Source organism: Nannospalax galili, unplaced genomic scaffold, assembly GCF_000622305.1.
Source record: "Nannospalax galili isolate Female #2095 unplaced genomic scaffold, S.galili_v1.0 scaffold44, whole genome shotgun sequence".
Classification (NCBI taxonomy): domain Eukaryota; kingdom Metazoa; phylum Chordata; class Mammalia; order Rodentia; family Spalacidae; genus Nannospalax; species Nannospalax galili.
Genome location: NW_008355789.1, coordinates 7,492,009 through 7,510,477, shown reverse-complemented (window position 1 = coordinate 7,510,477; position 18,469 = coordinate 7,492,009). Strand labels below are relative to the sequence as shown.

Below are 18,469 nucleotides of genomic sequence, written 5' to 3'. Positions count from 1 at the left end.
AGTCAGCAAGCTTAGTGAACACATGTCTCTGATTTAAGATGAAGCTCATGTCTACAGATCTAGTCCCTCTTCATGGCTGCTAATTATTATGGGGTAGAAGTTATAGTGAGAGCGATTAAGGGATGTAGGTGGAGTTTAACCTACAGATAGAAGTATATCTTAAAACTTTTGGGGGTTTAAGATGTTACCTTTCTCACATTCATGATGCAAGGGGATCACATAAAATCAGTCTTCTAAAATGCTACATGCCAGATAAATCTTGTATTCACCACATCTTCCTGTGGACACCAGGGACACACATTGTCAGGAAGGGATGTGGGAATGGGAGAGAAGGGTTGGCATTTACAACAGACGCCACATTAGAAGAGTCCACAGAACTCTGTCATCCATCTGTGATGGTTGATCTTGGTGTCAGCTAGACTGAGTTTGGAATCAACTAAGAGGCAAGCATCTGGACACACCTGTGCAGCCCTTTCTTGATCAGGTTACTTGAAGTGACTCCCTAGTGTGGATGGCTCCTTCCAGTGGTGATCTGTATGTAAAGAAGTCAGAGGGGAAAGCTTTTGCTTTTTGCCTGCTTGCCTTTGCATCTTGCTGGCACGTCCATCTACCTTGTTTGCAAGCTCACCTACTCTGTTCATGAGTTCACCCAGTTTGTTGTTTCCATTACCTCTGCTGCTTTCAACCTTCACTGCCATCAGATCCCAGCTTCTTTGGGCCCCCAACTTAGAGAAAAGGTCGATGACTCTCCAGGAATCCCCCAGGTCCTCAACATCAGGCCTGGATTGCTGAAATATCCAGTCTTGTGGGCTAAGCAGCTACCAGTCCCTCCATTGTGACAGCCATTGTTGAACTCCCCAGACCACATTCTATAAACCAATCTAATAAATCTCCCTTTAATATATATTCATTCTATCAACTTTATTCATCCAGAAAACCCTGACTAATATACAATTTTTTGTGTGTTAAGTAGGAAAGGAAATCACAGGGGCTTTCTACCTATTAAATATGGAATCAACAAGAGCCAGCAAAGACAGGTGACCCTTCCAAGGTCACACGGCAAGCTAATGTCGCAGCCAAGACAAACTCAAGCCAATTGTTCCCACACACCGAACAAGCAAGCTTCCTCTTAATTTCCCCAGACCTGCCATGCTGGTTCCTAACCATGAATTTTACCTTGGCTATGATGCGGCACAAGGGTGCTCCCTCCTGCGTTAGGCTGAACAGATTCCCTGTGGTAGCCTCAGTGGTGTAGATGTTGTCTGAGGCATCAATTTTTCTCACCAGTGCCTAAGGAGAGAGAAAAGTCAGCTGGTTAACTCACTTCCACCTGCCCTGCTCATCCTCCTTAATGGAATACCAGTGGCCCGGGCCTCTAACAGACCCCGTGGAATCTAAAATCCTTCCCCACCCACTGACCCTCTGTGTGGGTAACAAGACTAACTTTGAGTGAGGTCTGAATTTCAATTTAGAGACTGGGGATCATTTCGAACCAATCAAAGCAAATTAGTTCTGCTCTAGTTCATCAGAAAACCAACTCTCAACACTGAAGGCCTCAGCAAATGCCACCTGGTTGTGCTACTGGCTCACAATGAGAACAGACAACATCAGTGAAATGCACAAGCATCAACTTGTCAGACCAACGAGTGGTTACAGCTATGGCCAAAGAATTTGTTCATTGTGGATGGTTGTTAGCCAAAGGGAGACTCCAGCTGGGTGACAGGTTCAGAAACTGAGACAGGCACTGTCCAGTGGTATCACACTGCTTGGGGGACATTTGCATTGGGTATAACCAGGCCACATAGGTGTACCAATAGGTGGGTTGACTCCGTGAGTAACGATGCTCTCACTGACCAAAGCTGAAGCACTCTTTAGAGGCTGAATATGGGGCCATAGGACCAAGGACAATGCAGGGAAGAAAGCAAGAGTCATTGAAAAATAAGATGTGAAGGTGGTTCCTAGAAGAGTTGAGCTAATTTCTGGGAAAAAGCCTTTTATGAATTGAAACCACTTCATAATAAGCCATTAGTTTTGGCGCATGTGATTCATTGATTATCAATTACTCCTACCTGCTAATGAATCCCAGTTGCTCAAGTTTCTCCTGGGAAGTGTTGATGTGGAGGTCTGCCTTTCAGGCCTCTTACAGTAAGGAAACAAAACCTGAAGATCTGGGTGTTCAGAGCAAACTTGGGTGTCATTTCATGACTATTTGGGTATATCAGTATGGTTATGAATGCAGAGGCCAGAGATCAACAGCGAATATCTTCCTCTGTCTCTCACCTCTTTATGTTTTGATTTGAGACAAGGTCTCTCATGGGATCCGGAGCTCGCCCACTCAGACAGCAAGCCCAAGGGGCCTTTCTGTGACCCTTTCTCAAGCATTAGGCACGTATGGCCTCATCCAGCTTCTTTTGCCTAGATAGGTCTGAGGGAAAGAACTCAAGTCTTCATGTTTATGCATCAAGCCTTTACCGCTGAGCTGTTCCACAGCCTTGTTTTGTTTTGAGACAGGGTCTCCTACAACCTGGGCTAGCCTTGAATTTCTAAACCTTCTGCCTGTGCCGAGATTATAAGTACGTGCCACCATCCCCATGCCATATTTACTTTTAAATATTAAAATGGATAGTTTTTACAAACAGACAAATGCCAACCTTTGCACTGCTGAAGTGAAATCTTGCTTATTAATTAACATTGTTGCTGATCTCAGTATGGACAAAGAAACACCTACAGCAAAATGTCTGGACAGACTTCACATGCTCTGTAAATACAGAACATTTTGCTCTGTGTGTGTTTTATGTGGACACGGAGTGAAGCTTCACAGGTGCGGAGAGTGAGTCTTTGTTTAGCAAGTTTGGAGTGAAAATAAGCTTTTTTGTTGATCTCAGTAAAGGCAAAGAAACATCTAAATCAAAATGGCTGGACAGATTTCATGTGTTTTGTAAATACTAAAAATATTCTGTGTGTGTTTTATGTGATCATGGAGTGAAGCTTCACAGGTACAGAGAGCGATTCTTTGTTTAGCAAGCTTGGAGTGCAGATAAAATAGTAAGAAATAATATAAATGTTAAAGCATCACAGCAGAACTGTAGGAATCAAAATTTATAATAAACTGTCTGTAAAAAAAATGGATATTTTTAAGTAAACTTCATGTTATACAAAAGATATTTGAAGGAAGAAAGAGATTCAAGTTCCAGTCTCAGCTTGCCTTTAAGCTAAAGCTCTTCATGGTGATGAAGTTAAAAGAAGATTCATGGCATCGGTTAAAAGAAGATTCTGAAGCCAAAATGCCTGGGTTTGAATCCTGTCTCTGCCATTTCTGGCTATGTGTCCCAAAGCTGATTATTTATTTAGATTTCATTTGTCTCCGTTTCCTCATCTGTCAAGTGTTGGAATAAACACCATTCATCTTTTACAGTGATTATGCCCTTAAGTCTGTATATATATACATATATATGAAACGTCTGAAGATATCTGCCACACTAAAGTAAAATAAATTGTTAGAAGTTGATCTTGGGGCCAATGAGGTAAATCCTGTGAGACTTGGATTTGTCACGTGTAAAATGATTAAAATCAAGGGGTTTGGGACTCTTTTTTTCTTTTTTCTTCAAATTCATAGACTTCTTCTCATATCTGTCACAGCAATCCTTTGTATAGAGCAGTCTTACATTGTGTATTTAATCAAACTACCTTAAATATAAAAACTTTCGTTTTCAAAGATTTAGTGGATGCTATATATAAGAGATTCAACAAAGGGTAACGTTAATAACCGAGGTTTGTCATTACAAATCTCTGTAGTGAACATAACTAAGCAGCTATGCATGCAATACATATGCTCCAATGTAAAATGTAGATCTCATATATTAGGGTCTTGTACCTAAATGATAATTACCTATGTTCCTGATGAGTGTTTGTACTTTAAGTAAATTAGCATTACATCAAACAATTCAAGCTCAGTGTCTTATGCAATGAGCTGCTAATATTAGACCATTTATGTCTGAGAATAATTTCATGTTAATGTCTATATACATATATCTAGTAATTACACCCCAGACAGGTCTCAGTGACAAAAGTTGCAAGGATACTTTCCTATAGCACAAATTTGAAAAAAAAGGAGATAAAAGACTCCAAGGAGATTTGCAAAGCCCTAAATATCACAGCGTCAGAGCTGGAAGGGCCTCAAAGCTTTTTGTTCAACTGTCATTTTACATTTGAGGAAACTGAGGTCCAGAACACTGACCCAGGTCATGCACACGGTTCACTGGAGCTAGATGGACCTTATCCCCTGTGCGATGGTTAATCACTGTCAACCTGGTTGGATTTATCATCACCATGGAAACATTCCTCTGAGTGTATCTATGAGGATATTTCCCTAAAGGTTTAATTGAGGAGAGAAGACCCATTCTGAAGGTGGGTGACACCATCCTATTGGCTGGGGTCCCACACTGAGTAGAAAGGAAAGTGAGCTGAGCATCAGCCTTCGCCTAGCTCTGCTTCTTGACTTGCAGATACAATGTGACGAATCCTGCCACAATGCTGTTCCCATCATGATGGACTACAGCCCCTTTTAAATGATAAACTCTCTCTTCCTTAAGTTACTTTTGTCAGGGATTTTGACTCAATAATAATAAAAGTAACTAATACGCTCTGAGTTGGCCTCCCTGTTTTGAAGGTCAGTGGCTCTGTCTCTAATGTGTACATACCTCACCTAGTCTAGCAGAGCTAGAAGCTAAACAAGGATGCTACCTAGCCCCATTGGCAGTGTTTACGTAGCCTGGCTCCCATCAGCATCTAACACTTAGTGAGGTCATCTGGGCTCCCACAGCGGGAAGCAGAACTGACCCAGGGCCTCCAGATGCTGCACCCTGGATCTTTTATGTTCTCGCTAATGCAGAACATGTCTGTGGAACAGGGGTCTCCCCACAACCTGTGCCTTTGTCTAACTGCTCTAAATAAGGAATCAGAAAAGGAGGGCACATTTTAATGATTTCTCCATCAGAAAGAACCAGAGTGGCTAGAGTGAGTTTCTCAAAAGAAGCAAGGGAAATATTGTGAGCATTTTCCCAAGCTTTTGATGGAAAGTCCACAATCACATACGGTGGAGAAGCCCATACACGCCAAATAGTTAAAACAGATACAGGCAGAGTTGACAGGGTGTCATGGATTAAAGATGGCTACAGATTCTTGTCTACTCCTCCCAAATAGAACTGAGCTCTACTCCCCCTTCTTTGAATCTTGGTGCCTTACTTGACCAGTAGAAGCCAGTTCCTGACCAAAGACATGCCCCAGGACTTCCAAGACAAAGTCTAGGAAGCTTTGACCTTCCACCCCAGCTTTGTGGGATACTCTTTTGGAACCTTTAGGTGCCATTAAGAGTTTGGTAACCCTGAGACTATCAGGCTTGAAAAGCCCCCTGCAGGATCCCTGTCTGCATTCTCAGCTAAGAGCAGCCTTTGACATCCCCTCAGGGCACCATGCATGTGACAGAAGCTGCCTGGAGGTCACTACCCCATCTGCCAGCTGCACGGTATCTCCTTGAGCCCACGTGGAACAGGGGACTCGTTCAGCCAAGCCCCATCCAAACCACTGACCCTTACAATCATGAAATGGATTAAAAATTATCATTGGGGTTATGCCTTTGTGCTTTAAAGGAGTTAGAAAACACGGGGAAATATTGCAAAGATCAGTGTGGACTCTTCAAACGTTTACTGGACGAAAAGTGCAAGTTTGGGGAAATGGGAAGGTGGAATTGCCTCTCTCCTAGGGAACATGCTGAAGCAATGCATGAGACAGGAGGAACAGCACAGAAAGTCAAGATGCACTGAGCAGAAGCTATACAAAAATAATCACTGAATCCAAGGTTGGATTATCTGTGGGACAGTACTTCCCCCTCGGGAAGGTAAATGCAGATAAGAGCTGATAGGATTGGAGGCTTGAAAACCCATAACTTAATTGATTTTATGTCTTTCAAGAAGACAAATAAAACCTCTAAATCTAGAAGAGGTTGTTAGAAAATAAAAGAATGTGCCAGAAACCTATAGAAAATTGGAAAAGCTGCCCAGATACAGATCCTGGTCACCTGAGGAGTTAGAAGAAAGAGACCCATATGAAGAGGAGAATAATTACTCTAAATGTAGCAGAGTCTCTTTGAAAGTGTTGGGGTGCTAACCAGAAGAAAGAAGACTACTGGGGGTCTAGTTTATTACAGAAAACGTGCAGCAGAAAGAAATACTACTTAAGTCTGAACTGTTTCAAAGGTGTGAAAAGCTCCCTCGATGGCAGGGGATCCCACGGCCTAAGCAATTCTACAGTGTAAAGTAGGGACAGTGACCATAGTGATATGAAGGTAGATGTGCCCTTGATTTTGCAGACTTTTAATTTGACAGCTAAAGATTTTCATCTTAGTGTTATGTGATTTCCTGTTAGATTATACGTACTGCCATAAAAAACAAGATCCCGGCATCAGTCTTTCAGATATATTCACTGGAATTTCAATATCAAAATAATTTAGCATCCATTTAAAAACACATGAAAAATCTTTCCTTAAAAGTTTCTCATCTTCTCGTCATTATATTCATACCCGCAATGTGCTTTTCTCTCAGAATTTTTCTTTAATGTATTACATTTAATTTTTAAAGTGTTTCCTTGATCACCATCATGATATTTATCATAGAATTTGAAGTTCTGTTCTGTATACTTTTAATATAAGGTTCCAAGTGTCTGGGCTGGAACGCCATTGCGGTCATATCAGCACAACTGGCCAGAATAAAACAAAGAAGCTATGCATTTTGATAAATACTTATAAATCATGAAAACTAAAATGTTATTGTAAACATATCCTGATGAGATAAATGGGACTTTTTGTCCTTTTTAGGCTTCCCAAGTAATGCGTGTACCCACAATTGAATAGCGACAATGCTGTATTTTTATTACTTTGTTATTTTATGTGTATGAGTATAATGCCTGCATGTATGCAAGTGCACCTGTGTCCTTCAATGCCTGTAGCGGTCAGAAGAGGATGCCCCTGCTACTGGAATTACAGATGGTTGTTAGCTGCCATGTGCATGCTGGGAGTTGGACCTGGGTCTTCTGCTAGAGCATCCAGTGCTCTTAACTGCTGGGCCATCTCTCCAGCCCCAAGCATTTTTAGATGTAGACTTCTGAAAAATCTTCCTGTAAATCCTTAGAGAGGACTAGAAGTTTGCATAGTCCCTATAGCTTGTCTTCTCTAAGTACCTTCTTGGTTATGTAACGTCATGTTATAAGTCATCAGACACTAGTTTTAATGGTCTAGCACTGATAACCCCTCCTGATTACTCATCTAAATTGCTAAAAGAATTTGAAACTACTAGACTTACTTCAACATCTCTTACCCAACCATTATTCAAGCAACTTGCTCAGAAGAATTGGGAAAGCTAAAATATTTGTTTCATTATAAAAAGTATGTTAAATAAACTATTCCTGTGTTTCTGATACGTTTTATCAAAGCTTGTAAGCTACAACTTTCTCCTATTTGACTTACAGAAAGTACCCATTTTAAAACTGAATTGACAAGGACCATCCTTTCAGGCAAGCCAATCGATCAAGTCAGAATTAACTTTCACTCAGTAAAACCTGATTTCATTTGTAATTAAAATGTTTTGATATATATTTCAAGAAATGCTAAAAACCACTGATAAATAATTATGAGGATCATTCTCTAAGGGAAAATGCTAAAACTATCAAAATTAAAATAATGTAAGCCTAAAATAAAATTTATTTGCATATGTTATAAAGCCAAGATAAAATAATTTCCTGAATTTTTAATAATACAAAGTAACATAAAACTGACCTCTGAATTATAACCCTGAGAATATGACAAAAACCAACACATTTCTTTACTGAATGGGTTTATATAGATACTAAACTTTGGTATTCAACTTTAGAGAATAATTACACATAAGAACTGAAATTTTTAAAATCAGAAATAATTCAATTAATTTTTGTAGCTCTCATTATGACTCTTTTATGCATTAAAACTATATATAACATAAATGGAATGAGTCCAGCTGCTAGTAATTAATCATTTTAAACATGAAATAGAAATTATATTTCTATCAATATAGTATAGCTATTTTAAAAAATATTTGACAAGATACTTTAATTGCCTATTATTTAAATGTATGCCAAATCTGAAAAAAATCATTTAAACTTTTATCTGTGCTTTATGTACTATATCTTGAACATTTTGTGTTCTCAAAATATTCCAGTTACATTTAGAAAAATCAGCATAATTAACCTTTAGAGTCTTTGACTCTTCAATGATACTTTTATTTCCAGCTAATGTCACAATCTAGAATGAGCATGAAATGTGGCTGAAAGGCATGGCCACTGTTTCAATGTGAGCTCTAGCACAGCCACTTTCAGGCTTTGATGCAGCCCACCAATCCTCTTGGCTCTGGATCCAGGAAGACTGTCTCTCAAGAGCCACACACTATTCTAGAATAAATGGATAGAAAAGATCAAATAATTGGTAGCTTTCTTAAATGACCTCCCTTCAAACCATATATTCTACAATCTCTACCCTGGAGGAAATACAGCATTTCTAACGGCCTTCTCAATACAAATATGAAAAAAAGGAGGTAATCACAGAAGCCCAAGGGATTCATGGTTCCTAAATGAAGGTGTCTCGTTCCCTAGCTTGCCCATTCTCACACCCTGAATGTGGAAAGCAGGACGAGGCTCTGAAGGACCTGGGCTATGTGGTAAACTTCTTTCCTCTGGAAAGTAACAGGACTGCAGGAATTCCATGAATTACCGGGAGCTGCATTTTGGGAAAGAAAACAAATGAAAACTGAAGATCTAGAAATAGATTCACTTAGACTGCTATGTGCTTGCATGTCTCCTGGGAACCTTTGGGAACCCGAGGAATACAATGTGTTCAAAGTTGATTGAAGATCACCAGCCCAAGTCACTTCAAGGAGCCCAAACCAGGGCAACCTGGGATGTGGAAACAGCATCAGAGGGAGCCAGAAATGAAGGTGATTTAGCTGCGCTGGGTGGGAAAGAATGCAAACCAAGTACATCCAGGTAAAGTACTTGCAAATTCCTGACTTTGCAAGAAGATAAAAATGTCCAAATGCCCTTCTGAGAAAGGGGGACACTTTTCTCCCATATATGGTGATTACAGCACCACAGTTAACCCACCGGGGCTCTCTTCCCCAGCAAGCACATGTTCACAAGTCTTGTGGGCTATGGAAAACTGAAAGAACTACACTGGCTGGTATCCCTTCCAGGCCACAGTCCAGACGATGCCTTGAGAATCTAAGGCCTCTGGAAGCCCAAAGCATGAAATCCTGGCACAAAATGATGCCTGAAGTTCCTACCCTCAGGATTGAGAATTGGCCTATTTTAATATTCTTGGAGCTGAGGTGACAGGGGTCTGATATGCTAACTCTCTGGGCACTTCAATCACGTTTGGAATGCACCAGCACAAAGAGACATTTCCTGAAACACCATCTTGTCATTGTAGAAGCAGCTTGGACTACAGCAACAAAGGAAACCAGAGTCCCCCTGTGATAGTTAATATTGGGTATCAACTTGATAGGATCTAGAACCACCTAGAAGACAAACCTCGGGGCATGCCCATTAGGGAGTTTCTAGGTTAGATCAACTGAGAAAGGAAAACCTCTCCTAATGTGGGCAGTACTCTCTTACGGGCTGGGGTCTCAGACTGAATAAAACAGAGAAAGCGAGCTGAGCACCAGCCGTCCCCCCATCTCTCTGCTTCCTGAATGCAGATATGATGTGACCGGCTGCCTCACGCACCCTCCTGCCACCAGGACTTCTCTCCCATAATGGACTGTATCCACAAACCTTAAGCCAAAACAAACTCTTCTTAAGTTGTTCTTATCAGGAATTTTGTCACAGCAGTGAGAGAAAGAATGAATATGCCCCTTGCACACACACTGGAGTAACTGCTGCTTGAGAGATACAGAGCAAGGTGGAAGAGGCATTCTTTGTTATTTGCTTTTTCTCCTAGAAAGTTACGTGGCAGGGTGAACTTTACAGCTTTTCTACTTCTTATCTGGCACGCACATTTGGGTTATCTCGCCTAAGCCTTTACGTGCCTGTATTAGACCACACAGCTGGGCAGCCCCTCATGTTGCTGGGAAAGTACTCTACATGGGATATCCTGTAGGTTCAACCAAATGGACCCCTAGGTCCATACCCCTAGGTATGCCTTCTTTTTATGGCTCCAAAGCACCTGTATTATCCAAATGTCCATTTGTAGATTAAGATCTTCAGCACCTCCCCTTGCTCCTAGGAACTGCCCCCGCGTGTGTATGATAATTAGTCTTCACTGTCAATTTGATTAGATTCGGGATTGCCTAGGAGATACACCTCTAGGCGCATCTGTGAGGGTGTTTCAGGGAGGTTCAGCCAAGGAGGGAAGGCCCAGCCTGAATGTAGGTGACAACACGCCCTGGGCTGAGGTCTGAAACTCAATAAAAAGGGGAAGGTCAGCTGAGCATCAGCTTTATGGGCTCTCTACTTCCTGCTAGGTGACCCAGATGTGAGGTGACCCAGATGTGAGGTGTTCCAGCTCCAGGTGTCCGCTACTGCGAGCACTGCCACACCTTCCCTGTCATGATGGACTGGCAGTCTCTCCAACCTTGAGCCAAAGTAAATCCCTCTTCCCTTAAGTCACTTTTGCCAGAAGTTTTGTCATAGCAATGGGAAAGAAAAGTAACTAATACAGCACAGATGTTGCCAACCACCAGTCTAGGAACTATAACTAAACATTTTATTAATGGAGAATCAGGCCAATATAGAGTGCTATTAATATTGTTTCTGCCCTTGTAAGCTTTGCTTCATCATTAAATTTTTGTATGTGTTTGGGGTGTCATTCCTTCTTAAGAGCCTATGTGGCTTGCTAGTGCTAAAAGAATATTTCCAAAACTGCGGGTTTTTGTTTTTTTTTTTAAATATCAGAATTCCAGCTTAAGTAAGCAGATGTTTAAGTTTTTAAGTGTGATTCTGGTAGTTTGAAATATGTCACTAAGCTTTCTGTACCATATGTTGTTTGGGTTATTCTCTTAATAACACAGGCCTTAGAAACACATCATAAAACAAATAAAAATCTGTGTCTACAGATGAACAAAAGCACTGTGAGTGTATGGCCTTTCGGAAGGTTTGCAGGGCAGAACAGCTCATCATAGACTTTCCTATGCAAAGAAACAGGTTTTGTGGCAGTTATATGAGGAGACCCCAAATATAGGTTCCTGGTAAAACAGGTTCCCCTTTGAGTCACTAGCTTAAGAGGCACATGCTTACGACACTGAACACCAGTGATCTTACTTTCAGCCTTCCCAACATCACCACTGTCCTGTGTGGAAATTTTATGACGTAAAAAGAAGATAAGGACCAGCCATGATATAGTATGGATATGGTAAGTTTAGCTTATAGGAAATTTGAGGATACATAGGGAATGTTAGAAGGGAAGGAGGAAACACCAAGACAGGAAGCTATCAGGAAGCAAATAAATATGCAGACACATTGGGACAGACCTTGCCACCTCTACCTGGGAACTGAGGCCTATAGAGAATCAACCTTGGCAGACTGGTAGCTGAACCAGGTCTAACCTGGTGGTTAGAGCTGCCAGTGGGGAAGCAGCCAGCCAGGGTCTTTTGGCTACAGAGTCAGGAATTCTACCCTGAGTAATGTCAGAATGAGGAAAAAACAAAATGGAACATGGCCCGGAAGTCAAACACAAGATCCAAAAGACCTCCAAAGCCTCCTAGCTTTTCCCAAAGCAGGAGAAACGCTGCCTCATGGCTCCCTGATAGGAAGAGACGTTGTGCCCTTGTTTAGACGTTCTTCGGGGAGTCTCCAGGGTTTAGGGGTCTTCTCCCCCAGACTTCAATGTTTTGGTTCATCCTTCATTAGCTCTCCTCGCTAACACTGGCACCCATGTGCTACTGATTCACTGGGATTTCATGAGTCCATTGGGGCATAAACTTTGCCCCTTCTTATAACTGCCAATGCAGGTTCATCAGCTCCAAGTGCCTGTTCCAGAGCTCCAGCACCCTGGAGACCCAGTGACCCAGCATCCCAGCTTTTGGACCCACCTTCCATTTGTTCCAGACTCTAAGGGCAGGAAAGGTGGCCTTTGAGGACTTTCCTGTGGCTGGGAGTGTCAAAGTACCTGGGTCCAGAGGGTATAGAGGTATGGGTATAGGCCCTGTGGGACCAAGTAAAATGGACTAAGGCAGGACCAGCAGGTGATTCAGGCCCAAAGTGCCTGAGTCCCATGCAAACTGAGCCCCATAGGAAAGAAAGGAATCTCTGGGCTCGGCAGAGAGGCTGATTTTTGAGAAAATCAGGCATAGAAAGGGGTTTGTTATTTATGGGAGGCTTTTATTTGATGGTGGGAAAGAATGGTAAGTATGTGACAGAATATTTCTGAACTATAAATAGCATGTAAATAGCTTCCCTAATGAGAACCTTATGGAATCTGCTGTTGGGAGGCTTTAGAATGGCAAAGGGCAGGGAGGCAAGTGACACGTATTTAACCCAAATGCTTGCTGAGCACCTTCTCCGTGCTTCTCCATTCCTCTCTCTTACCTCCTTGGGAAGGTTCTGCCTCACAGATGAGGAAGAGGAGGCCAAGAGAGGTTAATGAGATTGCCTAATACCCTGTGGTGAACCGGTTTACAGTTGATCTGTCAGACTGCCTAGTGTACCCTCTTTCTGGAATCAAACATAAGCCTGCCTCGAATCAGTGACTGACCTTTCTAGATGTTTCTGTGTGGCTAGGACTTCCAAAATTTGGCTTACTCCCTACAGGTAGCTTAAGTCTTTCAAGAAAAGAAAGATGCCCTATGTGCAAGAAAAGGTTCTGGGTGTGGGAACTATACCGAACGTGTAATTCGGATACATAGGCTGTGCCACCATTTTGTTATGTGACTCTGGATGAATCTTTTCCCTCTCTGAACTCCAATTCTCACATCTGGAAAGCACAGGTTTGGAGTAGGTGCTCTGGAAGATGCAGCCAAGTTCTGACAGACTTCACAAAGATGCTGGTATGGACTTTGGTGGTCTGAAGAGGATGTCTCTCAAGATAGGCCACTGCACTTTCCTCCAATCTGACCCAGTGCCTCCCTGCGCCCTCCCAGGTGACCACAAGGTGTCCTCTACTTCCTGGCCCACACTGACCTGTACCTCCCGTGTCAGGGCCAGCTCCAGTAGCTGGCCAAAGTGCTGGCCCAGTGTGCTCAGTGTCTCACTCACGCAGGCCTTCATTGACTTCAGAACATGTTCATTTTCCACCTGGAGGCATCTGGGAAGAAAAACCATGAATGGGTCACACTGGCTTCAAGGTAATCTTTTGAGTTTTCACAAAAGGGGTGCTTGGTTGGGCCAGAACCATGGCTATGGAAGAAGACCAGGTACAGGAAGAAGGGACTAGAGGGAAGGCACCAGCTCCAAGGAGTCAGAGCTGGAATCTTCCACAACTGTCCCATTCCCTGACCCCTTGGTTTACAGAGAAGTGCTGGACTCATCAGAGATTCTGTTACTAGGAAGTGTCATCATCAGAAAGCGGTCAAGTCAGATTCTTGGGCTTCCCCTTGGAACATGGGCTGTCATTGTAGACAAGGTATCTGGTCTCAGGGTTGCCCTGAGTGGAGGGGCATTAAGTTGTGGGGAAGGTGGCCGGCCAGGTACCACCAGGGCTCTATCTTCAGGTCCAAGGCCACTCTGAACCTATAAGAATTGCTGCCTACAATATGAAACAAACAAACAAACCAGCCTCAAGAATTTTCCTCTCAAACAGGAAGAGTAAAGAGGACTTGGGTTTAAATTCAACCTGTGGCCTAAGACTCTTCCACCCAGGAAAACCAAAGGCTTTCTAGCCCCCAAAGAGTGCTAAGATCCAGGTTTGGGCCAGGGAAGGATGAAGGAACATGTCAGCTCACACTTGGGAGGTGCCCACATGAGGCTGAGTGTGTTTGTGTATTTGAGTGTGAACTCATGCATGCTTATGTGTGTGTGTGTGATTGGGAGAAGAAGGTGTGGATAGATTTCTGTGATTGCATGAGTGTGTGTTTATATGTCTGTGAGTGAGCAAGTAGGTGTCTGTGAATATCTGTGTCTGTGTGCATGTGTGTGGAGGCGGGCGTTCAGGCTTTCACCTTGCTATGACTCTTGCCTTGACTTTGGACACCAGTGGGGGTTTTCCAAACCTGAAGGAAACTCTCCTTGTTGTCAGATTGCCCCAATTCTCTTTCTACTAATGCCCAGGTTTTTCTTCTGCCTTTGACTTATCTGCGGCCTTAAATATGGGACAAGAAATCTCGAGGGAATATTTTCTTTTAGTAGTTTATTTTACCCTTGCTTGTCTGTAACTCACTATAAACCAGACTGGATTGTAGCAATCCTTCTGCTTCTGCCTCCCAAGTGCTACAGTTATAGATGTGAGTCATCACACTGGCTTCAAGGTAATCTTTTGAGTTTTCTCATAATACACAGAAAGAGGAAACCAACCCACCACTAGCTTTTGTATTCTCCCTCGCTCTTCAGGGAGAACAAGAATCCCTTCCCAAGCTAGAAGACTGGCTTGGAGCCCCAGTGCACTTACCTCTCTGTGATAGCTGAAAGCTCAGAGCATTTCTCCATGAGCAGCTTTTCTGCCTGTAGGAAAAAAAAAAAAATCAATGTCATGCCACTGAGGACCAGTTGTACTGGGCACTCTGCGGCATGATGCTGCAGGAGGAAGTACTCTAGCTTGGGAAACAGGGATAAAATCTAGAACACCCTGTAACTTGGGACATGGGTAATGAATGAGATCAAGGTTAGCTACTCTGAGAGAGTAAGAGAAAAAGCTCACGTAATTTGTTACACCACAGGATCTAGGAGGTTCCTTGGAGAAGGAGGCATATAAGCTGGATTTCAAAGTATGGATAGAGGCTTACTGCCTGCACATGGAGGAAGGGAAAGTTCACACTGAATGAGGGAGGAAAGGGGGAAATCATGCTAAGGGGGGGGGTTCAGTAGTTTACTTTTGGCACTAAGAAGATTCAATGTATTGAGGAATCCAAAAAACTAGGGTTGAACCTCCGTTTCAACACTCACTGCTTAAGCCTGGGCAAGTTCCTTAGCCTCGTGGAATCGCTGTGTCCTCAACTGTAAAATGAAGATAATTCTACTATTTTCAGTCAACTGCTTGAAATGTTTTACATGTAATAACTCATTGTGTCCTCATGAAATAAATGTCATACTCATTAGGAGAAAGCATCAGTTCACACAGAAGTTAAGTATCTTGTCCAAGTCACACCGTGCACTGACATTTTAACCCACGCAGCACTAAGGCTCATATACTTAATCCCTGTACAGCTTCTTAGAGTGGCTGTGCAGGTTAAATGAGATGTGCGTAAAAAAAAAAATGTCATTGTTAATTAAATGTCACTGTCCTCAATTGTATTACAAGATGAGGAAGACCACTGGGAAGGCATTGCCACACCCAGCACCCGCCACACCTATCCACATCCCACTGACCTGGCCCATTTCCTGTGAGGAGCTCTTGCTGACTACGCTGTACTCATTGACCATGGAACGGGCATGGCATGTCAGACGCACGCTCATACTGTGCACACGTGCCCAGCGGTCTTGGGCCAGCTTCTGCCCAATCCTGCGCAACTCGGTGCTGATGACCCAGCCCCGCTTCAGCAGTAGCTGCAGGGAATCCCCTGGGCCAGGACCACCAGCTAGGATGAGGTCACCCTGCGTGTCCTCCTCCAGGCTGATGGGCTTTGCCTGCAGGACACACATGCATTCACACTCGGTCATGAGCTTCAGATCCTCCATCCAGCGCTGGACTGAGTCCACCTGCATGAGGTGTAGCCTGCAACCAGAAAACAGAGGCACAGTGACTGCCAGCATGCCACCCTTCCTAGAGTGTTCATGTCAAGCATCGACTTTATACCTAGCATTGATTTCCCCATCCTCCCAATTATTTCTCATTAACTCCATATAACACATAATATGAGCACAGGTAACAGACTGATAAACAGGCCATGACCCTTGACAGCAGGTATCGAATGACAGGGGCCTGAAGGGAGCTATGAGGCACCTTCATTGGTATATTGTATACAGTCACTTAAAATAATGCCTTCCAGAAAGTTTATAGCAAAGGAAAGAGTGTTGCAATAAAGTAGGGAAGGGCATACACAAAACTGTGGCTAAAAACCAGAAGGAAGATACTGATGTTGAAACGACTTATCTGGAAAGAAAACATTCAAAGGAAAGCCTGAAAAATCCTAACGGATCTTTAGAGGAGACAAGATTAAAGCCTTTCCCCCCTTTTACAACTTTGCTCTAACTTCCAAATTTTCTCTAGTGAAGACATAAACTTGTAATTTACAAGTTTAACTCTATTTAACGTAACATGAAAGCACATGTTGGAATAGAAATTCTTACTTGAATACAATGAACTCAAGAATTCACCTAGTCAGATTAGCCAGTCATATCAGACAATTCCTGGAACACTGAACGTGTGTTGCGTTTGTTATATTTAGTGTCATGTGTGTCTAGTACTGAGGGGAAAGCAGACATCAGGCTTCCACCACCGAGAAGCTTTTTGCTCTGCTTAAAAGTGAAAGGTGACGATCGTTTCCCGGTGTGGTGATTCACCATGGCTGGCTAGGCCCTCTGGTTTGTCTTCTGACTAATTCTTTGTGGGTTATCAGCCTCAAGCCATTCTTCACCTGTCACTAACCATACAAAGATGTATTCGGTGCTCAGGAATGTTCTGAGTCAGGGGCTGCTGCAGCAAGGAATCGCTTCCTTTGGGAGATGTTCGAGCCTTCTCTCACTGGCTGCTCTTGCAGAAGACCAGGGTTCGGATCCCAACACCCACATGGCCACTAACAACCATTCATAACTCCAGTTCCAGAGGATCCAACATCCTCTTCTGACCTCTGCGGGCATTGCACGACATGAGTGCACTTACAGACACACAGGTACACACAAAATAAAAGTAAATAAGTAAAAATTAATGAAAAAAAGAAAATGAGATGTTTGGGTAAGGCCTTGAAAAAAACATAAGAGACGGAGGCATGTGGAGCTGGGGGTACATTGTTTCAAGGAGAAAGAGGAGCACGTATAAAGGCTCTGGGGCACAGGTGCCCCCCTGGGTATATGTGAGGGACAGTGAGAAGGCCAGAGTCTTGAAGAAGACAAGGTGGGGTGATGGGAAAGTAAGTGGGCACACTGTGCAGGACAAAGGAGGACCTGGCTTTTATTCTGTACTAAAACAGTCAAGGAAAGGCACCAGTAAGAGGTCGGCCCCTCCCCTGGGGCTGCCCCATCTGCCCATTGGACCCTTCTTGTTTTCAATGTTTGCTTCACAAAACTGAGAATCCTAGTGTTAGAGTATAAAATCCCTAGTCTATCTGTTGGAGGACCTACTTTTCCAGTCTCACTGGTCAATCACCTGGTGATAGAACCACTCCTAGGAAGGCAGGCACACCTTAAGTTATGCTAAATAGATGAGCAGAATACCCGCTGTGTTAATGAGGTTGCAAATTTTTCCTGCCCGGAACTAGCTCAGAGCCCCTACAGAGCCTTAAGACCAGCCACAGTCATGTAGGTCTCTGTAAGTACATCCCCTTTCCTGAAGAATTCTGGAAAGTGAAATTTCTCCTTTTCTTCTTCATGCCTGTCTTACTAAACTTGTTTTCTTTAAGGCTTTGGGCTGCCCCCAGCATCTTGTAGTTCTCCACTTTTTCTCTAAGTCTTCCTTCTCCCAGCCATGTGGCTGCCAGTCAGCCACATGTCTGACCTCCCACACAGGTTCTAAACCTGCATGGCTTCATGGCTTCTTTCCTCTGCCCCTCCACTCTCCTCCTCAAGGCAGCTGCCAAGGTTACCAGCTCACCTGTCCTGAGGACTTTTCTTTAAGATTCTAATAAAATTGTAAAAGCTTCTGTCTGGGTCCATTCTTAAATTCTTTTATGAATGAGACTAAGAACCCTCTAGGGGACCCTCTTTCTCCCTGTTTCACTAGTTTTTGATGTATGTTTGTAATTGTTATGTCTTCTCAGTGAGTTGTTCTCTTTATTGATATATAACGGTCTCTATCTCTTCTCAATAGTTTTGGTCTGAAGTCTACTTTACCATATACCAAAATAGCAATTCCAGTGTCTTGTCAGTTTCCAATTGTTTGGTAGGTTTATTTCTATCCTTGAAAAAGACTAGGCGCCATGAGTACTCATGAGCCTACATGTTTAAAATTGACAAAAACCAGGACCAGCCTTATCAAAAGGCTGCAGGACGGGCAGGCGCCGGTCAAGCTTCACAGATCAAGCCATAAACAAGTTTTACGGGTAGAACTCCTGACCACCCTGAGGGCCCGATACCAGGAAATCAAGGAAAAAAAATCTGTGCCTCTGAGGTCACCTCCCATTTAGCAATCCCACTTCCCCTTAGCCCC

The 18,469-nt window shown here is 43.1% G+C and overlaps 1 protein-coding gene across 6 annotated transcripts in view; it reads right to left on the bottom strand.

Moving 5' to 3' along the window:
• Insc (INSC spindle orientation adaptor protein) overlaps positions 1-18,469 on the bottom strand; it is a 96,450-nt gene that overhangs the window by 46,271 nt on the left and 31,710 nt on the right. For all 6 annotated transcript variants that reach the window (XM_029556301.1, XM_017803266.2, XM_029556303.1 and 3 more), the window contains exons 2-5: positions 15,535-15,880; positions 14,618-14,670; positions 13,195-13,318; positions 1,177-1,290 (exon numbers count right to left, since the gene is read on the bottom strand). In XM_029556301.1, the coding sequence (XP_029412161.1) occupies positions 1,177-1,290; positions 13,195-13,318; positions 14,618-14,670; positions 15,535-15,880 (637 nt within the window). The remainder of the gene's footprint in view (positions 1-1,176; positions 1,291-13,194; positions 13,319-14,617; positions 14,671-15,534; positions 15,881-18,469) is intronic.